This window comes from Pezoporus occidentalis, unplaced genomic scaffold (genome assembly GCF_034315485.1).
Source record: "Pezoporus occidentalis ecotype Australia unplaced genomic scaffold, CSIRO_AGI_Poc_V1 ctg370, whole genome shotgun sequence".
In the NCBI taxonomy this organism is placed as follows: Eukaryota; Metazoa; Chordata; class Aves; order Psittaciformes; family Psittacidae; genus Pezoporus; species Pezoporus occidentalis.
Window position 1 is genome coordinate 128669 of NW_026915692.1, and position 22609 is coordinate 151277.

Here is a 22609-nt window from a genome sequence, read left to right on the forward strand (position 1 = left end):
AGGAAGCCTTTTCTGTGGGGCCGGGTACCCCAGCACAGCCCCTGCCATCGCCTTCCTCTCCTTGCAGAGCAGTAGATGGGGAAACCGAGGCACAAAGCAGAGAGGGGAAGCGGCTGATGTGTCCCTGGAACACTCTGATCGCTCCCACAGCAGCACCCCGATCCCCGCAGCATCTCTTCACCCTGCAAAGGCCTGTGGGGCACCCGACTGCGCCCAGGACAGGACCCGGAGCTGGCTCCCACATCGGGACAAGCATCCTGGCTCCGGAGCAGCCCATTGGGGAATCCAGGCTGGCAGAAGCCGCCCATCCCTGGTGATGCCGGCAGAGGGTTCAACCGCTGGTGCTGGACCTCATTAGACCAAGGTGCTGGTGCCCGGCTCCTTTCCGCGCTCACATCCCTCCTCATCCACCTGCACCAAGGAGAGGCACGGAGGGAAAGGGGCCCTGCTCCGAGCAGCCCAGGACGGGACGGGAGGGACCTGGGGGATGCTTCACGAAGCTCCCGCACCCCGGATGCTGCTGCAGCCCCCCCGCAGGACCCCGTCCTCTCCCAGCTTTACCTCCGTGCCCTGCAGGTACCGGTTGGCCGCGGCGCTTCTCAGCCCTTTCATCCGCAGGACGGCTCCTGAGGATGCCGAAAGCCGCGCTCCTGAGCCCGGCGGGGAGCGGCCCCGGCCCGGCTCCTCTGCCCGGGCTTGCTCTGACATCTAGCGGCAGCACCGAGCGCAGCCCCGGGGCCCGGAGCCCCATCCCCGGCCCCCCCAGGTACAACTCACCCGTGAGGCAGCCCCCGAGCGCGGCCAGCAGCAGCGAGAGCAGCAGGGCGCTGAGCTGGAGCAGAGCCTGCCCCGTGCGGGTCCGGCTGCCCCGGGCCAGCTGCGGGAACACGGGCTCCAGCCTGGGCACCAGGGAAGGGGGAATTGGGGAGCTGAGGGAGCGGGGCTGGGGCAGCCTGGAGAGGGGAAGGCTCCGGGGAGACCCCAGAGCAGGGCTGGAGCCTGGAGAGGGGCTTGGGACAAGGGATGGAGGGGCAGGACGAGGGGAATGGCTTTAACCTGCCCGAGGGGGGATGGAGATGGGGTGTGAGGCAGAAGCTCTTCCCTGGGAGGACGGTGGGACGCTGGGATGGGTTGGATGGAGAAGGTTTGGACGCCCCATCCCTGGCAGTGCTCAAGGCCAGGTCGGAGCACCCTGCTCCAGTGGAAGGTGTCCCAGCCCGTGGGGCTGGAGCTGGAGGAGCTTTCAGGTCCTTTCCAACACAACCCATCCCATAATCTGGTTCTCTGCTGTCCTGGCCCTCCTCACCTGCCACCATAGGCATCTGCAGTGGCCAGTGCTGCCAGCAGCGTGCCCAGCAAGGCGCCCAGCACCCCGGGCAGCCCATGGACGTTGTGAACCCCACACGTGTCCTGGATTTTGAGCCTGGAACGCAGGAAGGGCTGCGGAGAGCACAGGGAAGAGCCGGGACTCAGCTGGGGGGGTGCTGGGTCCCTGCCCTGGCACCGGTGTCCTGGGTGCTCCCAAGGCCGCTCACCGTGAGGAACCTGAAGCCAAGCGGAGGGATGAGACCAGCCAAGAAGCCTGCGATGAGCGCCCCGAAGGGGGTGACCAGCATCTCCCCAGCCATGCCCATCACGGCCACAGCAGCCACGGTGGCATCCTGGATCTGAACCTGATGGAGCAGGATGCGGGCAGGGGAATGGATTGTTGAGGACATCAGCGTGGGGCTGGGGGGATTTGGGGCTTCAAACTTGGGGAAGCCTAAGGGGTGAATACACCCGTGTGCCCTGGGTGTGTTCATGCTCATGGCCTTGGGTTTGTGTCAGGAGAGGACCCACCATGCGCAGGGTGCTCTGCTCGTAGAGGACAGGCGAGAGGACGAAGGTGGCCATGGTGCTCGCTGCCATTGAGAGGTAGGTGTTGAGCACTGCCCAGGGCTCAGCGCTGCCATGGGCAGTGGTGGCGGAGGTGAAGCCGGGCCAGAAGATCCACAGGGAGATGGTTCCTGTGAGCAAGGGGAAGAAGCAGGTTTGGACCTTGGGGTTGATGCAGGCTTCTCGCCGGCGTCAAGAGATGCGAGCGGCCTCAGCTCGCAGCATGGGAGCTTCAGGCTGGCCAACGGGGCACAGCTTGGTCCTGGAGAGGGTGATGCAGCCCCAGGGAGGGGGAGAGCCTCTGCCCTTGCTGGTTTGCAGGACTCTCGCTCAAAGCCACGCTGTTCCTCACGGTCCTGCCACCGCCACGTGCTCCGAGCTCGAGCTCCGTACCGACCACGACGAAGACGTCCGGCTGGTGCCCCGTGTCCTGCTGCTCTTCCTGCTGCTCGCCATGGGGCTGGCGCAGGAGCCGGGATACCAGCAAGCCAAAGTAAGCTCCGAAGGCGTGGACGGTGACGGAGCCGCCGCTGTCGCTCACCTGCTGAGCACAGCAAGCACCGTGCAGGAAGGGGGATTGGCTCCATAGGCAAGGCAGGGCTTGTCCCTTTAGGCAAGGCAGGGCTTGTCCCCATAGGCAGTGACTCACCCCCAGGAGGGTGAGCAGGGTGTACTCATTGAGGGTGAAGAGGGTGACTCCCAGCAGGGTCAGCAGCAGCGTCTGCACTGGATTCACCCTTCCCAACACAGCTCCGGTGGAGATGAGGGCGGCTGCAGCTCCAAAGTCAGCACGGACCATGCTGGGAAGCACAAGGAGGAAGATGTGGGTCTGGGGGGGGTGGGGAGCTGAGCCCACAGCATAAGGCCCGCATCCCACTGCTCCAAGGGGCAGCGCGAGCCTTGCGATGCTGATGACAAAGTGGTACCCAGCGCCCACGGAAACCCTCCTCATCCTGCTCCGGAGCAGAGCTCGAGCTGCACAGAGGAGGGAGCTCGTGTGCCAGGGCTGGAGCAGGGATGCTGGAGGAACCGGGACGCAGCAGGCTCACCTCTGAGCTCCCAGGTGGATCTTGCCATTCCGGAACTGGTGCAGGAAGCCCTGGAGCAGCAGAGCCCATTGGATGGCAAAGGCCACCACCAGGATGCTGATGGCCGCGCTGCCCGGTCCATAACGGCTGAGGAAGGCCACCAGGAACCCAAAGCCGAGGAGAGTTTGGACGTGGGCATCCCGGAACCCTGGAGGAGGAGAGGCAGCGGGATGGGGCTGGAGGCAGCAGGGTCCGTCCCCATGAAGGGGTTCAGGAACCCCCTGTTCTAACAGGCGTTGGGGACCCGAAGGCTTCAGCTGAGCCCCTCAGGTTGGGCTGGTGGTGGGGGGGGGTAAAGCTGTCCCCTGGCACCCTTTGCAGTGGCTCTGGGTCATCTCCATCACAACGGGCTCCCCCTGCAGCCCCGAGACCTCTTGGGGTGTCTGAGAGCCATCAGCACCCCACTGCAGCAGGGTGAAGGTGGGGCAGCTCCCCTCTGCATCCCCCTGCTCCCCCCATGCCCGACCTCGGCAAGGCTGAGCCCTGGGGCACCCCCAGGCACAGCTCCCCCCTGCACCCCCTTCCCACGCTGCCCCTCGCACCCAGCCCCAGCAGCTGCTGGTGCAAAGGGGGGAGCCTGCTTCTGCCTTGGGCTTCGATGCCCTTTGCACCCCTGGGCTCTGCTGGGAGCTCTGTCCCATCCCTGCCCTGTGCCGGAGCCGTGAGTCACTGTGTGGGGTGGGGAGAAACCGGGGGAACCTGCCTGGTCCTGTTCCTGTTCCTGCCCCTGATCTTGTTCCTTCTCCTGCTCCTGCCCCTGCTCCTGCTCCTGCTCTTGTTCCTTCTCCTGCTCCTGCCCCTGCTCCTGCCCTTGCTCCTCCTCCTGTTCCTGATCCTGTTCCTGCCCCTGCCCATGCTCCTGCTCCTGATCTTGTTCCTTCCCCTGCCCCTGCTCCTGCTCCTGTTCCTGTTCCTGCCCCTGCTCCTCCCCCTGCTCTTCCCCATTCCCCTCCCTCGGTACCTCTCCAACCCTTTCCTCAGAAAGCCGGGATCAGCCCCTCATTCCCCAGCTCAGGATGAGCTGTGCAGGAGGATGCTCCTGGTGGGCCGGACCAAAGGAGCCAAATCCTCTGTGAAAGGAGGGTTTGGGCACTGCAAAATCCAGCACGTCCGTGGGATGCTCGGCTGCCCCATCCCTGGCAGTGCTCAAGGCCAGGCTGGACACAGGGGCCTGGAGCAAGCTGCTCCAGCGGAAGGGGTTGGAGCTGGAGGAGCTTTAAGCTCCCTTCCCACCCAAACCACCCCATGACCCTATGAAACCTCCCCGGTTTGAGCCTGGCTTTGTCCCACGTGCAGGAATCCCTTGCAATGTGCCTGCTTCCCCCCCCCAACCCCGACCCCTCCTGGATGGGATGCGCCGGCCCCACAGCCTTGATGCTCCCCCTGCCCTGGAGGCCGCTGCAGAGCTGGGGCAGAGGGAGCCTGGGGCCGGGGTACTCACGGGGGGGCTGCGATCCCCAATCCTGGATCCTGCGGCTGCAGTTGAGGGGCTGGGAGCAGAGCCCGGGGCCGCTCTCGGGGCTGAAGCGCACAAAGGCAGCGAAGAGGAGGATGGTGAAGGTTTGGAGGAGGAAGCAGAGCCCGGAGAGCCGGAGCCTGGAGGTGGCGCCGGGCTCGGCCATGGTGTGGGGCAGGAACCCCCCCCCCCCCCCCAGATCCAGTGGGAAGAGGAACGGGGCTGGGGCCTCAAACCCCGCCTGTGATTGCGGCTGCCGGGCCCGGCCCTGCCCCGGTGCTTCCCACGCCTGGAGCTGCCAACACGGAAACCCCGGCACCGGGTGCGCCCCATCCGGGGGCTGAGCCGGGGGCTGGCGGGGCTGGGTGCGAGGGGCGGCGTGGGGAGGGGGTGCAGGGGGGAGCTGTGCCTGGGGGTGCCCCAGGGCTCAGCCTTGCCGAGGCCGGGCATGGGGGGAACGGGGGGGTTCGGGGTGGGATGGGGGAGATGGAGGCTGGGAAGGGCCTCGGGTGCCTCCTTGCCACAGCGCCAGGCCAAGGGGGGAGCTCAGAGGAGCGGTGTGGGGCTGGGGTCGTGCCCTGACGCCAACGGGATGGGGAACGGGAATGAGTCACTCCTGGAGGGCTGGGGCCGGAGCCTCCGCTCGTGGTGGTGCCGTGGGGCTGGGACCCAGCATCCTCCAGCCAAGGAGCCCTGAGCAGATCCATCGGGATCTGCTCTCGCAGCCGTGGGCATGGGAATGGGGATGGAGGGGTTGGGAGCTGCGAGGAGGGGCCGGGAAGCGGCGCACCCCACACTGCTGCTCCCCGGGCCGTGGTGAAGCCGGGGTCACTGGGTCCCTTGGTGCTGGGGACAGACGCTGCTTGTCTTGTGTGTCCTTGGAGGAGAGCTTCCTCCAGCCCTGGAGATGGATCCTGGCGGAGGGAGGGGATAAGGGAGCCCAGAACACAGCCCCCATTGTGCACCCTCTTCCCGGCAGCATCCCGGCCACAAGATGAGGATGGGGAAGCCTCTCGGATGCCTCTTGTCAGGGCTGGTGGGGAGCAGGAGTGCTGGGACCCCCCTTCCGCATCCCATGGGAGCTCCACAGGATGGGAGCAGCATCCCCCCTATCAGAGACTTGCCACATGAATGCCCACAGCCCTGATTCCTGCAGGAGCAGGCAGCACCCTCCGGCCCTGGGTGCTGGTGCTGAGGGGAGGCTTTGCCAGTCCCAGGGGTGCTGGAGCCCGGGGTGGTGCTGGCATTCCCGGTGCTGTGGCCGGCACATAAAGGGATGTTTGTTACCCGGGCGCGCTGTGTTTTGCCGAGCAGAACAATACAGAGAAAGATGCTCACAATGGGAAATTGTGCTTCCTCCTCCCCTGCGTCCCTCGGGGAGGTGTTGGAGGGGGGGGGGAAACCGGACAAGAAAGTGGGAAGAGACGGAGACAGGTCCAGGAGCGCGGGCACGGCCATGGGGCCGCAGCGGCACCGCGCTGCAGGGGCACTGCCCACGCCGGGGTGGTGACGGGGCACCCATCCCTGTGTCCCTGCGTCCTCTTTTCCCTCTTGACCTTCGCAGAGCCCTCAGCCCCGCCATGGGGCGGCTGTGACGGAGCGGGGCCGCGGCAGGACGGGCGCTGGATGGGAACGGTGGCTTCCCAAAGGACACGGCTGGGGACGGTAAGAGGGGACGGATAGAGGGGGTTGGCACATCCTGCATCCCCTTGGCACAGTAAATGTGGGTGAGACCCCAATGGAGAAGCAGGACCTTGCCCTTGGCCTTGCTGAACTCCATGGGGTTCGCACAGTCCCAGCTCTCCAGCGTGTCCAGGGCCTCCTGGGTCCCAATCCTTCCCTCTGGCTTTATCGACCATCTCATCCCCGACCGCTGTGCTCCCCCCAGGCACCGTCCTGCCCCCAGCTCTGAGGATGCCCCAGCTTCTCCTGCTCAGCTCCCTCTGGCTCTTGGTGGTACCCCCAGCATTGAGCATCCTCCAGAGTTCAACTGGGACCCCGGGTATGGAGCTGAGGGGCTCTGCTGGTTAGGGTCAGTGCTGGAGGAGGGAGGTGGTGGTGGGGAGGGGGGGTCCAGCCAAGGGCAGGGGCTGATCTTTTCAAAGAGGTGGGGAAGGAGGCAGGATGGGTGATGGAAACCAATCTGGAGATGCCAATGAGAGCTGGAGGGTGGTGGATGGTGATGGAAACCAGGCTGGAGATGCCAATGAGGGTGGTGGATGGTGGTGGAAACCAGGCTGGAGATGCCAATGAGGGTTGGAGGGTGATGGAAACCAGGCTGGAGGTGCCAATGAGGGTTGGAGGGTGATGGAAACCAGGCTGGAGATGCCAATGAGGGTGGTGGATGGGTGACGGAAACCAGGCTGGAGATGCCAATGAGGGTGGTGGATGGGTGATGGAAACCAGGCTGGGGATGCCAATGAGGGTTGGAGGGTGATGGAAACCAGGCTGGAGGTGCCAATGAGGGTTGGAGGGTAGTAGATGGTGATCGAAACCAGTCTGAAGATGCCAATGATGGTTGGAGGGTGGTGGATGGTGATGGAAACCAGGCTGGATATGCTGATGAGGGATGCAGGGTGATGGATGGTGATGGAAACCAGTCCGGAGAAGCCGGTGAGGGCTGGAGGGTGGTGGGACAGCATCAGAGCTCTCTGGTGACCCCGTGGCGGGTGCCCCGCAGCCCCCCCCCAGCTGCAGTACCTGCTGGAGCCCCTGCACAGCGCGGTGCACACGCGGCGCGGCGCCACGGCCACGCTGCCCTGCGTCCTGCGGGCGCTGCCCCGCAACTACCGCGTCAAGTGGAGCAAGGTGGAGCCGGCCAACTACGGCGAGAGCGTCATCATCATCACCAACGGGCTCTACCACAGGAACTACGGGCCCCTGAGCCCCCGCGTGCGCCTGCGCCACAGCCACCGCTACGACGCCTCGCTGACCATCAGCCGCGTGGCGCTGGAGGACGAGGGCCGCTACCGCTGCCAGCTCGTCAACGGGCTGGAGGACGAGAGCGTCTCGCTCACGCTGCACCTCGAGGGTGAGGATGGGCTCGTCCCCTGCGTGCCTGGGCTGGATTGGGCCGTGGCTGGGCGCTTGGGTGCGCAGCGAAGCCCCATCGCCCAGCACTGAGTCTTTGGGGATGCTAAAGCAAAGGGGTTTTAGGGGAGCAGCTCCTCCACAGGGAATCCCAGACTGGGTTGGGTTGGAAAGGACCTTGAGATCATCCAGTTCCGACCCCCTGGCACGGGCAGGGACACCTTCCATTAGAGCAGGGTGCTCCAAGCCCCTGTGTCCAGCCTGGCCTTGAGCACTGCAGGGATGGGGCAGCCACAGCTTCTCTGGGCACCCTGTGCCAGCGCCTCAGCACCCTCATGGTAAAGGGCTTCTGCCTAAGATCCCTGGTTCAGTCTGAACCCATCACCCCTTCTCCTATGGCTCCAGTCCCTGATGAAGGTCCCTCTCCAGCATCCGTGTAGCCCCCCTTCAGACACTGGAGCTGCTCTGAGGTCTCCCCCAGAACCTTCTCTTCTCCAGGCTGAGCAGCCCCAATGTTCTCAGCCTGGCTCCTATGGGATCTGCTCCAGCCCCTGCTCATCCGGATGTGACCCAACAGCTCCATGTCCTGGTGCTGGGGCCACCAGAGCTGCACCCAGTGCTGCAAGGGAGCCTCCCAGATCAGAGCAGAGGGGCAGGATCCCCTCCAGGCCCCACTGCCCTCGCTCTGAGGGGGGGTTTCAACCTCTGCCCCTGTCCCCCCAGGCATCGTCTTCCCCTACCAGCCCAGCAGCGGGCGCTACAAACTGAACTACCAGGACGCGAAACGAGCCTGCGAGCAGCAGGACTCCCGCCTCGCCACCTACCAGCAGCTCTACAAAGGTGAAGCATCCCCGAAACCCCCTTCACCCGCCCCAAAACGCTCCTCCCTGGGCACTGGGACGGTGCTGAGCCGCCTCGCACCCTGCAGCCTGGACGGAGGGGCTGGATTGGTGCAACGCTGGCTGGGTCCTCGATGGGACTGTCCATTACCCCATCATCAACTCGCGGGAGCCGTGCGGTGGCCGCCTCCTCCTGCCCGGGGTCCGCAGCTATGGGGCCAGAGACAAGCAGAAGGACCGGTTCGATGCTTTCTGCTTCACTTCTGCTCTCCAAGGTAGTGCTGGGGTCCCCTGTCCCTCCCATCCCACCCCAGTGCCCACCTAGGCCTGCACTGTAGAATGGGTTTGGTTGGAAGGGACCTTAAAGCTCATCTAAAGCCACAGAGAGGGACCTCTTCCATCAGAGCAGGGTGCTCCAAGCCCCTGTGTCCAGCCTGCCCTTGAGCACTGCCAGGGATGGGGCAGCCGCAGCTTCCCACCACCCTCACAGGGAAGAGCTCCTGCCTAAGGTGCAGGAGGTATGAGGGATGGGGCCGTGCATCCCATCACCGGTGGTGCCTCCTTCACTTGCCACGTTCCCCCCCCTCCATCCCCAGGCCACGTCTACTTCATCCGGGGCCACCTGAACTTCAGGGAGGCAGCGCAAGCGTGCCGCGACCACGGGGCCGCCATGGCCAAAGTGGGGCAGCTCTACTCCGCATGGAAGTTCTCCCAGCTGGACCGCTGCGATGGAGGGTGGCTGGAGGACGGCAGCGTGAGGTTCCCCATCACCACCCCCCGCCAGCGCTGCGGGGGGCTCCCGCATCCCGGTGTCCACAGCTTCGGCTTCCCCAGCAAGGACCGGCGCATCTACGGCACCTACTGCTTCGTGGAGGAGTAGGAGCGCCGGGAGGAGAGGTGGGAATGCGGTGGGATAGCAGCCCCCGGGGGGCAGGGCATGAAGCAGGGATCTCCTGGTGATTTTAGGTGGTTCCTACATCCCCTGATGGAGCAATAGGGCTGGGTTTGGGCGCTTGGTGCATCCTCCGATGGAGCTGCTCGCTGGGTGCTCAGGGCTTGCTGGAGAAGCCAAACCCATTGCTGGGCTAGGAAGGGGGTCTCATCCAGCACCCTTTCCCCCAACCCCAGTGCATCCCTCACCCCGTCCTCCCTCCCCACAGCCAGGAGGACTCTGGAGGGGTTGGCATTACCCTGTGTGACTAATGGAGTTTCACCCGCTCGATTAATAAAGCACTTAAAGCTGTATGGCAAAGCCACGCTCCCGCCTGGCTGCTGCCTCTGGGAGAGGGGAATTTGGTGAGGATTTTCCACCTCCATCAGGGGACGATGATGTCCCAGGGGTTATCGCTGCTCCTGGCACCACACTCCGGGGCTTGCTGAGTTCTGCTGCTATAAAGAGCTATAAAAAGCACCGGAGTTGGCGTGGTACAGGGGGAAAAACCGTGTGAGGTGATGCCAGCATCCCTCGGCACCCGAGCCCACACGTCCCAAGTGTTTGCTGCTCGCAGCATCCCACACTGGGCTTTGCCTCCCTGTTTGCGTGGTCCCTGGGGACATCGCTGTGGGGAAGAGCTCAACCACCACAGGATCCCATCCACGAGGGTGTCACAGGGTGAGGCCCCTTGGGCCAGAGGTGGGAGAAAGCTGGTGGTGACCCCGGCACGTCGGTGCCAGCCTTTGCCCCTGGTCCCCACCTCTGTTGTGCCCCCAGGAACAAACCAAACCCTCGTTCCCGTTTCGGGTCGCGGTCGGGTCCTTTCCAGGGGATCTTTAGTTATGGGGGTTTCTTTGTGCAGATACAAAACCAAGGAGGAGGGGAGCCCCGTTTGTGCCACGCTGGCTCCGCGCCGCTGTCCCAGCGCCATCCCCATCCGCACCAGTGCCAGGGCCCCGCGAGGTGGCGGCTTCATCCCCGGGGTCCCTCTCAGTCATCGGGGGGCTGAGCCAGGCCTGGGGAGTTGAGGGGGGGACACGGAACACATTGATGTGAATGGGGAGCCCCGAAGGCAGTCGCTGGGCAGAGCGGGGGGGAGCGCGGAGCTCACCGGGCCGGCAGAGGAGCTGCGGCGGGTCCCATGTCCCGTCCTCCCGGCACCGGAGAAGGGGCGAGCGGCGCGGCAGGAAGCCGGGGCGGCAGCGGTATCGCGCCGTGGAGCCGATCTCGTAGCGCTGCTTTGGTTTGCCGAAGGCACGGGCGTTGCTGATGGCGGGGGGCGGCCCGCACTGCACTGTGTGTGTATGGGGGGGGGCAACCAGGGATGGGCACCCCCAAACCACAGCAAACAGCCCCCAAACGAGCCAAGCAGCCCAAGGGGCCGGTTCCGCACCACAGCCACGGTGGGAAAGCCCCGCTATTGGGGTGCAGCCCCCCCCCAGCCCAGTGCAAGGGAACGGGGGGGGCACGGCTTACCCAGCCCCATTTTGCACGTGTAGGAGAGGTGGTAGTTGCAGGGCACGTCGCTCCACTGGCCCCCGTCGTGCCACACGATGACCACGCAGTTCTCCCCACTGAGGAAGTAGCTGTCGGGCTGCCCGTGATGCCAGTTCTCATAGAGCTGGGGGGCACAGAAGGGTTGGGGGGGGGGGGGGGGGCCTCACCAGCACCCCCCAACCTGTCCATGACACCCCTGTTAGGAGCGAGGTGGCAGCTCCATGCCCCTTGGCACGGCCTTGGGGTCCATCCAGGCACCCCTGAGGATGCTCTTGGGGAATCAAAGCCTGGTCCCAGTGCTGGACCCACCCCACAGACACCTTCCCAAGCGATGGAGGAGGAGGAGGATGATGGGGAAGGATGATGAGGTGCCGGGGGGGGGCACATGGCATCTGGTCCCCCACTTACCAAGGGGCTCCCGTCGGACCACTGGAAATCCCCCTCTATGGTCCGGTCGTTCAAGCCGATCCACTGGTATTCTCTGTACTGGTCTGGGGGGGGCAGGAGGGTATTGAGGGAGGTACAGCCAAGACAACACACACACACCCAGCACCAGCCGTCAGGACGGGGCTCAAGGAAGCTGGAGGCTGAATATGGGGAGATTTGGGGTCTGAGGGTGAGGGGGGGGGCAGTGCTGGGACGCTTGGGGACATGGGGACAAGGCCGGACGGGAGGTGGCGGCAGAGCCCCGTGTGGCCAGGACCCTGCTGGTCCCTGCCTGTCCCTGCCTGCTCCTGCCTGTCCATGCTGAGCTTTAAGGTCCCTTCTAACCCAAACCAGTCTGCGATTCTATGATTCTGTGTGTGTCTCCCCATCCATCCATCACCCATCCATCCACCCACCCATCCTCCATCAGCCAAGTGAACATCTAACCACACTCTGGGCAGTCCATCACATCAGCTGCTTCCTTTACCCTTCATTTCCTCTGCCTTCCCCAGCCTGGCTCCCTTTGCTCTCCCTTGGCTCTCCTTTAGCTTCAAGGTTTCAATCTCTGAAGCCCAGCACTGAGGGATGCCGAGGGCCCCATGGGCAAGGCTCAGGATGGGGATGCGGTGGGGTCCGTACCGTTGATGAAGTCCTGCTCCTCAGGGGTCAGGATGGTGGCCAAGTGTCCCCCGTAATGCCTGCACTGTCCCTCTGCGTCCTCCCAGCTCCTCCGGGTGGAGAAGTGCTTGTAGCAGGCTCCCTGGAAGCTGTCCCAGCCGGGGCTGCACTGCCTCAGTGCTGAGCCGCAGTGGGGAGCGAGGAGGGGAGAAAGGAGAGGGTCAGGGTGATGGAGCCCCACTCGGCAGCAAGCAGAGACCCCCAAACCCCTCAGTTCCCCACATTTACGTGTCCAGGCTCAGCAGGACCTGGGCAGGGGCCTGGCACATCCATGGTGGGTCCTGGGCACTCACGTCTTTCGCAGCTGGTGCCTCCGTAGCCGGGCAGGCAGAGGCAGGAGACGGGGCCATCGTCCTCCGTGCAGGTCCCTCCGTTCAGGCAGGGGTTGGGGATGCAGCCACCTGCAAGGCACACGCAGCTTCCTCACCTCCAGCTCCCCACACGTCCCTGGTCTGGCCATGGAGGCACCAAGGCTCGGCACATGGAGAGCCTGGAGCCACCCCACGCTGCCCTTGGTCCATGGATGCGGCTGGCTTGGAGCCGGCTGGACCTGGGGCTTTGGCCTCCCCCCAGGGCACGGGGACGTGAGCTGGATGCTCTCATCCTCCACAGCGGGAGCTCGGGGCTGTGCCAGCCCCTGGCCTGCTCCAGCCACCCGGGGATGGCTCCTGCTTCCCCCTGCAGTGACGCAGCACATGGGCCTTGGGAAGGGAGCGCGCAAAGGAGGAACCCTCGGGCACAGCCCGTCCCTCTCGCCTGTCCCTCTTGTCACCTTCAGCCTGGCCAGGACTGATCTCATGTCCCCAGCAGCCCGTTACGGTCATTAAAGCTCCCGGGGCACATCGTGTGCTCCTAGCCCCGGCTCAAGAGCGTGATTAAGGGGCTGCAGCGGCGCCAGTGGAGCAGAGACTCAAAGTCCTTGACGCCCTCAGCCTGATGATGCCCCATTTCACGGTCCTTGGCTCGGTGCTTGGAGCCGTGCTGAGGGTGATGCTTCCACCCTCACCCGCCCGCAGGCACCGCCACCTCCCCGCAGGGTGCCTCAGGACGCTCAGCTCATGCCCAGCATGGGGCAGGATGAGTTACGTGGGGCTCTAACACCCCACGGATGGCTCTTTGCGAGCATCTCTCCTAGCCAGGGCGAAGGCGACCGTCCCCTGAGGTCTGGCCTCCCACCATGGAGCACCATCCATGCCACGGGACCTGCATGGTCCCATGGGATGAGCAGGAAAAGAGCCTGGCACTGAAGCAGGGAGCATCCCAGAGCGGGGACCTGAGTGGGTGACACCCGCCTGTGGCCATTCATGCACCCACTGCTCACCCACCTCAGCCCCCATAGGACTGGGCTGGGGGCCTGCAGCAATCTCAGGGTGCTCTGCACCCCATCTTTAGGAATCCCCCCCCCCCGCTCACACCATGCAGCTCCCTCCACCCAGCGAGGGTGCAAAGCAGCCGGGTCCCCCTCCATCAATCACCCCCTCCCCAGGGACCCGCGGATGGGGGGATTAGTGCGTCAGTGGGGAGGCCGCGGGCGCGAGGACGAAGGGAAGAGCAAGCCGAGGTGCTTGTTCTAGAAAGCTTTTAATTCCCTTTATTAGTACCACCGTTAGTGAAGAGGAGGGCTCGGGGCCGCCTTTGGGGGGGGGGGGTTATTCTGGGAGGGGGCTTCTCATGGAAAGAGTCATTAAAACACTTCACAGAAGTAGAAGAGGTTTAAAGTGCATGCGGAGCTCGGACCGATTTGTTTGACAAACGCGTGCTCCTCCAGAGCTGTGACCTTCCCGTACCCAGCTGAGGAGCACGGAGGGACGCGGAGGGACGGGCGGAGGGCAGCGCAGCGTGAAGGAAAGGTGCTGGCGGTCCCTATGGCCACAGCGCAGCCACCAGCGCTGCCCCCAGGGCCACGGCGGTGCCTTGGGGACCCGCGGCGCCCGCCCCGACGCTGGCCCGCTCGGTGGGGAGGACGGGCAGGGGCACCGCGGTGCTGGGCGCCGGGTCCCCTAATGGGGTCCCCACGGGGATCACCCCGGAGCTGCCGGTGTGGGGAGAGCTGAGGCCGTCCCTGCGGGTCCCACCTGGTTCTCCGGGCACGGCTGCAAGGAAACCCTCCACGGTTGCAGCGGAGGGAGCGGGCGGCTCCTCCTCCTCCTCCTCTTCCTCCTCCTCCTCCTCTTCCGAAGATGCTGCAGGCGTCCCATGCTCAGTGCCCGGCGCAGCCTCCTCGCCTCCCATGGCTGTGGTGCTGCTGCCGCCGCCAGGCACCTCCGTGTGCCACGGGGTGACCACGGTCACCTCCGCCGCGGGGACGGTGCCCCCGTGCCCCGGGGCCACGGGCGATGGGAGCCACAGGGCCCCCGACGGCTCCTCTCCCTCCTCCTGCGGCCGCACGGGCGCCGCGGGCAGCGGGGACGCCCCGGAGCTCTCCACCACGTCCCCCGAGAGCTCCGCGTCTTCAGCAGCAGGGCCGGGGGGGGTCCCGCCGTGCTCTCCCCTCTCTGTCGAGGTGGCAGAAGCGGCGCTGGTCGGCGCTGGGCCCCGGTGCCCCGGTGCCCCGGTGCTGGCAGCGTGGGCTGAGCGCCCCACAGCATCCCGGGGGTGCTCGGGGTGACGCGTGGGGATGGGCGGGCGGGGGAACCCCTCGGGAGGCTCTGGGTCACCTTCAGCAGCCCCCAGCACGGACGGGGCACCAGTGGGTCCCTCTGCGCCCACCCGGGGGGCTACGGAGAGCATCTGCACGGGGGTGGCTCCATCCTGCTCCACGGGCTGGCTGGGATCTCGCCCTTCAAACGTGCTGCCAGGGGGTGCTCCCTGCTCCTCCTCTGCAAAGGGCAAGGCAAAAGGTGGTGAGGGGCTGGCACCACGGAGCCGCAGCCAGAACCGAGGGGCCACGGGCACCGGCATCGCCCGCCGGTGCTGGGATCCGGCACGAAGATGCACGTGGAGACGGGAGTGGCCCCGAGTCCCCGTGATGTCCCCTCTGAACCAGCACAGAGGGAGCTTTGCCTTGGCCCCTGCCAAGCTTCGCGGCAGCAGGGGCCATGCTCAGCCCCTTACCCTGCGCCTCCTGTCCCTCCGGCCACCAGACCCTGCTCTTTGTGCTGCTAAACCACAGTCCTGCACCGACCCTGTGCCAAGGGAGGGACGGACCCATGTCCCCGCAGCCCTACACCAAGACACTGGTGCCCTTCCGTGGGTTGTCCCTCTGCGGGAGGGATGGGGACGGCTGGGGTGAGCCGGGCACCCAAGGGTGCCTCTGAGCTCTCCTCGCAGTCCTGGTGCCTCCATCCCTGCGGCTCCTCTCTGCACACCAGCCCTGGCACCACCATGGGATGGGTGCCCAACTGTCACCCCATCCTGCTCCATGTCCCCGTGCAGGAGGAGCCCCCAGCTGCCCCTGTCACCCTCGCTGCTCCTCAGGGAATGGGCTCCCATTCCCACCACAGCTAAGAGGGACGCCTGCCTGAGGGGCACCGGGGCCATGGGGAAGGGGGTGGCAGGGGTTGGGTGACCTGAGGACATGGAGGTATCTACTGGGGGGTGCCGGGCCCCTGTCCCTGGGGCGTCTTCGGGGGCCGGGCTCGGCTGCCCCAGATCATCGTCCATAAAGAAAGGGACGGCGTAAATAGCCCCTCGCGACTCAATCTCCACTTGCGCTTTGGGAAGCTGCAGCTCCTCCAGCTTTTCTGCCACTGTAACAATATCCTGGAGGCCCTCGGAGCTTCCTGGAGCCTCAGGGAAAGAGTTTGTCCCTTCTGTGGGCAGAAAGAAAGTGGGATATTACTGCCCTGGCCACGGGACAGCCGGGCACCCCGCTGCGGACCCAGCCAGGCAGCGGCTCCTCCTGCTTCTCCTGGTGCACAGCAGCATCCCAGCCCCGGGGGGGTCCTGCTCCTCACCCCCAGCCCAGCCCGGAGAGCGCAGGTGAACGTGGGGAGTTAGTGGGTTATGGGAACCGCGGGCTCATGGGACGGGTCCATCCTGCCTAACCCATGGGATTCCCTGCTGAGAGATGGGGAAACTGAGGCACGGGGATGCGCAGCATCCCCACGGCCCCGACGGGATGCACGGAGATGTGGGGCTGGGAAGGAGTGCAGGGGCGGCTCTTCCTCCCTCCATGCCTGTTTGCCCTGCCGGTCTCCAGCCTTCCTCATCCCCTCCTGGTTTATCCCCCCTGCCCTCCAGCACCACCTCATCGGCAGCTCAGCGCCGGTGCCCGAGTCCCGTTTCCTATTCACCACTGTGAGATGCTGCCTTGCAGGATGTGCCCAAGCTCCTGCAGTGCGCCCCTGGCCATGGGAATAACCATCCCGGAGCCACGCAGCTCACGCAGACCTGTCCTGTCGCGATATAGTGGTGAGGATGTGCAGGGCATCCCTACTCTGTCACGATAGAGCAGCATGCACTATTGAGACCATGCAGAGCATCTCTATCACCATATAGCAGCATGCACTGAGGCCATGCAGAGCATCCCTCCTCTATCACAACATATCAGCACGCATGAGGCCCATGCAGGTTATCCCTATATACATCGGCATGCAACACAGACACCACGCAGGGCACCCCTATCCTACCACAGGAGGTCGATAGCACAAACCCATCCTTGCCCTAGCGCATCCCATCCGTGCACACCTCCCAGCACCCTGCACCCAGCCAGGCGCCCGCATCCCTGCCTGGGTTCTTCCCAACACCTCCCTGCGCCCGCTCTTTACCTCGGAAGCAATAGGCATCGTATCTGCTCTGGGCATCGGGGAAGCCCGTCTGGTTGCGGAACTGGAAGATGGTTTTGACTCCGGGCAGGGCTCCCCCGCAGCGCTCCCGGGGGGTGACGATCGGGTACCGGACGCTGCCGTCCGCCAACCAGCCCGGGCTGCAGGCGTCCAGCCCCGCGCTCCACGCCGCGTAGAGCTGCCCGGGGCTGGCGAGCTCCGCGCCCCGCGCCCGGCACCGCGCATCGGCCTCCCGCAGCGTGAACCGCGCCGGGGCCGTCTCCAGAAAGATCTCCCCTGCGAAGAGAGGGAGGAGGCGGCGTCAGGGACCGAGCTCTGGAGGCTCCGGGGCTTAAAGCTCATCCAGCTCCACGGACTGGGACCCCTTGCACCGGAGCAGGGTGCTCCAAGCAGCGTCCAACCTGGCCTTGAGCACTGCCAGGGATGGGGCATCCAAACCCTCTCCCTTCAACCCATCCCAGTTCCTCAGCACCCTCACAGGGAAGAGCTTCTGCCTAAGATCCAACCTGAACTTCACCTCTTTGTTTGAACCCATCACCCCTTGTGCTATCACTACAGCCCCTGATGCAGAGTCCCCTCTCGGCATCCAGCTCCCCAGCACATGCAAAGCACAGCATCAGCTTGCCCGAGCCCCAAACCCCACACAACGCTGCACCCCAAGGCAGCTCACTCCAGCCCTGAGGGTAGTGATGGGCACCAGCGTGGGTTCACAACGGGTTAAAGGGGGTGAGTTAGTGCGGCTGCAAAGCAGGGGAGGGCAGGAGATGGGGCGGTGGTGGCACTGCAGGTACCTGGGAGGTCCTCAGCGTAGCAGTACACATCATACATGTCCTCCGGGTCCACCACCCCATAGTTCCTCACCCCGGGGAAGCCGTTCATGTCTCCGTAACAGGCTTCACGGGGGGTGTGGATGGGATACCTGGCGAGGGACAGGGCAGGAAGGGCTGGTGACTTGCTGGGGGTCAAGGGGGGGGGGAGTGCTGGGTGCGATGCTGAAGGGTTGGTGCCCACCTGACGGTCTGGTCCGAGATCCAGCCGGCATCACACTGCTCGTAGCCGCCGAGGTAGGCAGCATAGAGCTGCTCGGGGGTGGCGATGTGAGCCCCGATCTTGGCACAGGCTTCCCTTGCCTCGGCGAAGGTGTAGGCGTAACGCATGGAGCCCTCCCGGTAGTGAAACACCACCCCTGCGGGGGGACACGGGCTCCATGGGCACCCCGCATCCCGCTGCATCCGCTCCCGCACCCCACGGCTCCCTGCCCGCGGGTACCTTTGACTCTGAGGTCGAGGATGTCGTGGCCGTCCTCGATGCCGTGCTGCACGTCGCAGCGGTAGATGCCCGAGTCGTTGGGCCGCAGCTCGGTGAGCAGCAGGGAGGCGTTGGTGTAGCGCTGGTGGAAGATGGGCAGGGAGGCGCGGAGCCGGTAATCCTCGCTCACCTTCACCCGGTCCCCACGCGCTACCAGGATCTCCACCTCCCGGCCCTCCGAGATGAAGGTCCACTTGACCCGCGGGGTGCCCAGCACCGCACGGCGCCCGCCGCTGCTGCTGGTGGGCTGGGGGCCGAGGTAGGAGATGAGGCAGGGGATGGTGATGTCGCCCGCCAGCACAGCATCCAGGGCTGGCTGCCGCGGGATGGAGACCTGCAGAGCCTTGAGGTCCTCTGCGTGGGGAGAAGAGAGGAGCAGTGAATGGGACCAGCATGGGGTCACCCCCCTTCTACCTCCCACCCCAGGCCCCCACTGCAGGGCATGGAGCCAGGATGCGGCTCACGGTGCGGGTTTACCTGCGGCATCTCCGGTGCCAAACACCTCCGGGACCACGGCGGGGGCAAACACCCAGAGCAGCAGCAGCAGTGGTAGGGCTGGGGCCATGCTCTGCCCTACAAAAGGAGGGGAGGAAAACCCATCACATGTGAAGCGGAGAGGATGGGGCACCCCCCCCCAGCCCCTGTGTGTGGCGATGGGGTGATGCCGTGAGGTGTTGGGGCGCAGAGGGAGAGGGTGGCACCAGCCGTGGGGCAAGGGAAAAGAAGGCAATGGTTAACACGAGCAACTGGGACCATTGCCTGGGCACCACTGGGTCCCATCCAGCCCCACCAGCCTGGGGTCCCCTGGGGACAACAAAACCCAGCCTGGCCCCGCCAGCACGGAAAGTCTGAGCCCGAACCCTGGCTGCGGAGGGCAGGAGGCGATGCCAGAGCCGGGGCCTTGCGTCCGCAGCGGGAAACCTCGGGATGCTTTGGGAGCAGGGGAGCCGCAGCCAGGGCCGCGGCGGGGACGTGCACCCGCGTGTGCGTGCGCCCGGGGACGTGTGCTCCGTGGGACGAAGGGGGCTGAGGTCAGCCTCGGAGTGGGGCGGTGGGGGGGGCACAGCCCCAGAGCACAAAGGGGCCAGGCAGGGAGGAGGGAAGGAGCGGGGGCGGGGGGGGGAGGCTTCTCTTTGCCATTCAGCTCACGCCGGAGGTTCCCTGCGCGCAGGCTGGGAAAACCAGGGCCGACCAAAGCAGCTCTTATGTCCCAGCCTCTCCCAGGGCTGCCTGGCACAAAGGGCTGGGGACGGCGCTGAAAGGACGGCCCCGTGCTATAGCAGGGCTGTCACCGGCCCCCAGCCCTCCCCGGGGCACCGGGGGCATCACACGGGGGGGCTGCAGCTTCCCAGGGCCTCTTGCAGGCCTACAGAGGGGAGGGTGATGGGGGGATGCAGGAGATGCGCCTGCACCGGGAAGGGGAGCATCCCCCGGGGGCCCCTGGTCCCTCTGCACAGGCTCCATGGGGATGGGGGTCGGAGCCCCCGACACTCGCAGCAGCTTTTGAGCCCATGGCTCTTTGTGCTGTGGATTTCGGCAGCCTCAGAAGAAGGTTTGGCTCCTGCACAGCGCTCCCAGGGCCAGGTACAGGCTGCCAGGACCAGGCTGCCAGGAGGCCGGCCCCATCCCTGCATCCCTGCGCGAGCACAGCGCCCGGAGCGCACCCGTGGGACCAGTGCACCAGGGAGGGGCTGGGAATGCAGCCCCTGGAACCACGCACCATGGATGCACAGCCCCTGGTACCCCCATGGAGGTGCAGCCCCAGCCCCAAGCACCGTGAGCATCACCCATCGTGTGGTGCCCACAGAGCCCGTTCCCAGCAGGAGCTCCCCATAGGCAGCCGGAGCCAAGCCAGGAGCTCTCTGTGCTCCCCATCATTTGCATTCAGCCCTAGAGCTCCGGAGCAGGGACAAACCCTCCCTCCTGGTGGCCCGGCTCCAGCGGGATCTGGCTGCTGGCCCCGGGTGCCCAAGCAGGGAAGTGCCTTCCCTTCCCGTTCCCAAGGCACCACCGTGGCCTGAGCCCCGGCAGTGATGAAACCCTTCAGGAACAGGGCGAGAGGGTGCCTGCTCCCCTCATGCACCCGTCCCTGGCTGGGATAAGGTGCTGGAGCACCGGGAATGGGACGTAGAGGGGGTTAAACCTCATCTCACGCTGCCCACGGGCAGTGCCTGAGGTCTCAGAGCCCCGTGACGGCAAAAGGCGCCGGGTTTGGGGTTTGGGGCTGGAATTTGTTGGGTTTGGTTTTTCTCTCCTTGCCACAAACGGAAAGTTTTCCAGCCCACACGCAGGGATGGAAAAGCCGGGAACAGGAGGAGGGAAAAGCGGCCAGGAAGGGGAGGCATGGCGGTGGCTCCATCATCTCCAAGAGCTCGGAGCTTGGGAGCTGCTGAAGACACTGAGACACAGGCATGCACGCAGGTGACATCCATCTCCAATGGGAAACCAGGTGGAAAATGGAGCTGGAGTCTATTTTGGGATGGGAACGAGCTTCCTTGCTCCCCTGAGCTCGGCCCCGCTTTCAGAGGACACGATTCGAGGCTGCGGCTCCACGCTGGGGGGAAGCGGGAGCTGCTGCCGGGGGACGGATGATCCCCGCTCCCTTCCCATATGGAAAGGGGCTTCCTCCTCCTCCTCCACGACCCCCTCGTCCCCTTCCACACGCGGGCGGCTCCTCCCGGCGCACAAGGTGCCCGCAGCCCGCAGCGGAGCGGTGGCTTTCCAGGGATGCTCAGCTGCAGAATGAGTCAGCAGCAGCCACGGGCAGAGCTTGGCCACGCTCCAGCCTGGAGCAGGGAGCCCTTGTCCCCACGGCAAAGGGCTCCGGACACCCCGGCCCCATCCATGCACGCACCCGTCCCGACACGCACGTGGCTGCCTCTGGAGCCGCTCCCCCGCTGCAGCCGGGATCCAGCCCCATCGGGCTCGGAGGGGTCGGGAAGCGCCCTCAGCCTCTTGGCAGCAGCCGCTGGCAAAGCTTAAAAGGCCGGAAGCAGGTGGGGAGAACGGGGGGTCCCTGCGGCTGCCAGAACCCCTCAGCCCCCCCCGTTCCAGCAGGGAGAAAGGGGCTCGTTGTTGTAGGGCTGGGATGCAGCAGGGAGCGCACGGAGGGGTTGGGGTGGGAGCAGACCCCATAGGGACACATGGAGCAAACTCTCCCCTTGCTGCGGGGCTCCGGTGGGGAAACTGAGGCCGGAGCTGGGATAAGAGGAGTGCGGGGAGGAGGATGTGGGGTCCCACATCCCCGCATCACGGCTCGGATGCAGCCCCTCCGCACGCTCACGCAGCACCCTCGCTCCCAGCACAAGGGCTCCCAGTTTCCCCAGTCTAAACGCAGAAAGGCAGCCCTATAGCACCCCGGTCACCTCCAGGAGCTGGGGAAGGCTCCGGGATGGGGCAGAGGGAGCTTTTCCCACCCCTCCGGCAGCCCAAAGGAAGAGCAACAGGTCCGGGGTTGGACTGAGCCAGGAGAAGTCCCCGTGATGGGAGAGGAGGCGGCTTCAGCCAAAAGCGGTCCCCGGAGGCGATGCTCAAGGGCAGCCCCTTCCTTCATCCCGGGGACAAAGCGGGATGTGCGGGAAGGAAAAGGGATTGCAGCAAAATGCCCCGGCCAGGGGCACCCCACCGGGGACCGGGGGGGGGGGGTCACTCCGGGGCTGCTCAGAGGGGAAAAGCCATGGAAATCCCACATGTTCCTATGATCCCCCTTGCACTGGGACACGGGCAGCGCTGGCGGACGGGGCCCGGAGAGCCGGTGGTGCCCTGCAGCCCTCCCAGCTCCTGGAGCGGGGCAGCTTTGCCCCATTGAAAACCTCCCCATGGAGCATCCGGGCGGGACTGGGGGGAGCCGGAGCCCCGGGGCTCTGTGCAAGCTCCTGCCCAGCTCCGTGCCTCAGTTTCCCTTTCCACCGCTCCCCTGACTGCAGCCTCCTTGGGACAAGGAGCCCGGGAGAGAAGGGGAAGGCTCCCCGTGATGGGGCCCCCAAGATCCATGCTGGACCCCCCTTCCCCTCCATCAGCTCTCCCATGGGAGCAGCTGCTGAAACATCCCCCAGATTCCCACCATTCCCAACGGGACGAGCCGGGCAGTACCAAAGTCCTTTCCACATCCAACTTAGCAAGACCCTGCTTTACCCCCCTGCTTTGCCCCAGCACTGCAGGTACGAGCTGGTCCATTCAAAACCAGAGCGATGCTGTGAGGGGGTCGGCGACAAGGGCAAACGGCCCCAAAGCGGGACCACGGGGACCACCACGTTCCAGCATCCTCCTGCCCTGCTACGGAGGATGCCCCGTGCCCGGTGCCTGCATCCCATGGGGAAAACCACGAGGGAAGCTCTCGGCATCCCCGCGCTGGATCATCTCTTCATCTCTCCTCTTACTCTCCCCCGGCGCAGAGGTGAAACGCGATAAGGGGACGAGGAGCTCCCTCCTCACGCCTCGGCCCTTCCCCGCATCCCACCTTGCTCCATGCACGGCGGCAGCTCCTTGGGGACCCTTCCTGATGGTGGCAGCGCCGGGGGGGGGTCCCGAGCCCCGAGGCCACGGTGAGGGGCTGAGCGGCGGCTTCTCCGGGGCAGCGCTGGCGGGAGGGCTGGGACCGAGCTCCACCAGGCATAAGTGCAGGCAGCGAGCAAAGCGGAGCCCTGTACGTGTGTGTGTGTGCGGCCGTGCCCTCGTCTCCTTTTCTTTTGCCTTCTTTTCCCTTCCCCTTTCCCTCCTCCTTTTATATTTATTCCTTCCCCTCATTAAAG

General features: G+C 65.5%; 3 protein-coding genes across 5 annotated transcripts; 1 reads left to right on the forward strand and 2 right to left on the reverse strand.

Moving 5' to 3' along the window:
* Positions 1-346: 346 nt before the first annotated feature.
* LOC134170335 (ammonium transporter Rh type B-like) lies at positions 347-4592 on the reverse strand. The gene is made up of 10 exons (XM_062631639.1): positions 4405-4592; positions 2925-3111; positions 2525-2675; positions 2269-2416; positions 1840-2006; positions 1536-1673; positions 1307-1440; positions 778-899; positions 562-626; positions 347-411 (listed from the first exon to the last, which is right to left on the reverse strand). The coding sequence occupies exons 1-10, from the start codon at positions 4583-4585 to the stop codon at positions 355-357; spliced, it is 1350 nt and encodes a 449-aa protein (XP_062487623.1). The 5' UTR covers positions 4586-4592; the 3' UTR covers positions 347-354.
* A 1278-nt stretch (positions 4593-5870) lies between these two features.
* Positions 5871-9211, forward strand: HAPLN2 (hyaluronan and proteoglycan link protein 2). The gene is made up of 6 exons (XM_062631640.1): positions 5871-6084; positions 6308-6421; positions 7100-7450; positions 8173-8289; positions 8378-8563; positions 8885-9211. The coding sequence occupies exons 2-6, from the start codon at positions 6334-6336 to the stop codon at positions 9166-9168; spliced, it is 1026 nt and encodes a 341-aa protein (XP_062487624.1). The 5' UTR covers positions 5871-6084; positions 6308-6333; the 3' UTR covers positions 9169-9211.
* Positions 9212-10023: 812 nt separating this feature from the next.
* Positions 10024-22581, reverse strand: BCAN (brevican). Of its 3 annotated transcripts, none has more exons than XM_062631645.1 (15): positions 22318-22580; positions 18336-18431; positions 17820-18212; positions 17562-17736; positions 17342-17469; positions 16533-16826; positions 15333-15575; positions 14481-14642; positions 13899-14309; positions 12117-12224; positions 11785-11943; positions 11128-11210; positions 10699-10843; positions 10334-10516; positions 10024-10238 (listed from the first exon to the last, which is right to left on the reverse strand). In XM_062631645.1, the coding sequence occupies exons 1-15, from the start codon at positions 22325-22327 to the stop codon at positions 10213-10215; spliced, it is 2616 nt and encodes an 871-aa protein (XP_062487629.1). In that variant the 5' UTR covers positions 22328-22580; the 3' UTR covers positions 10024-10212. The 3 variants fall into 3 exon arrangements, with proteins under 3 accessions (XP_062487629.1, XP_062487628.1, XP_062487630.1); XM_062631644.1 differs by having other exon boundaries at positions 13899-14318; XM_062631646.1 differs by lacking the exon at positions 15333-15575 and having other exon boundaries at positions 13899-14318; positions 22318-22581.
* Between the last annotated feature and the right edge of the window lie 28 nt (positions 22582-22609).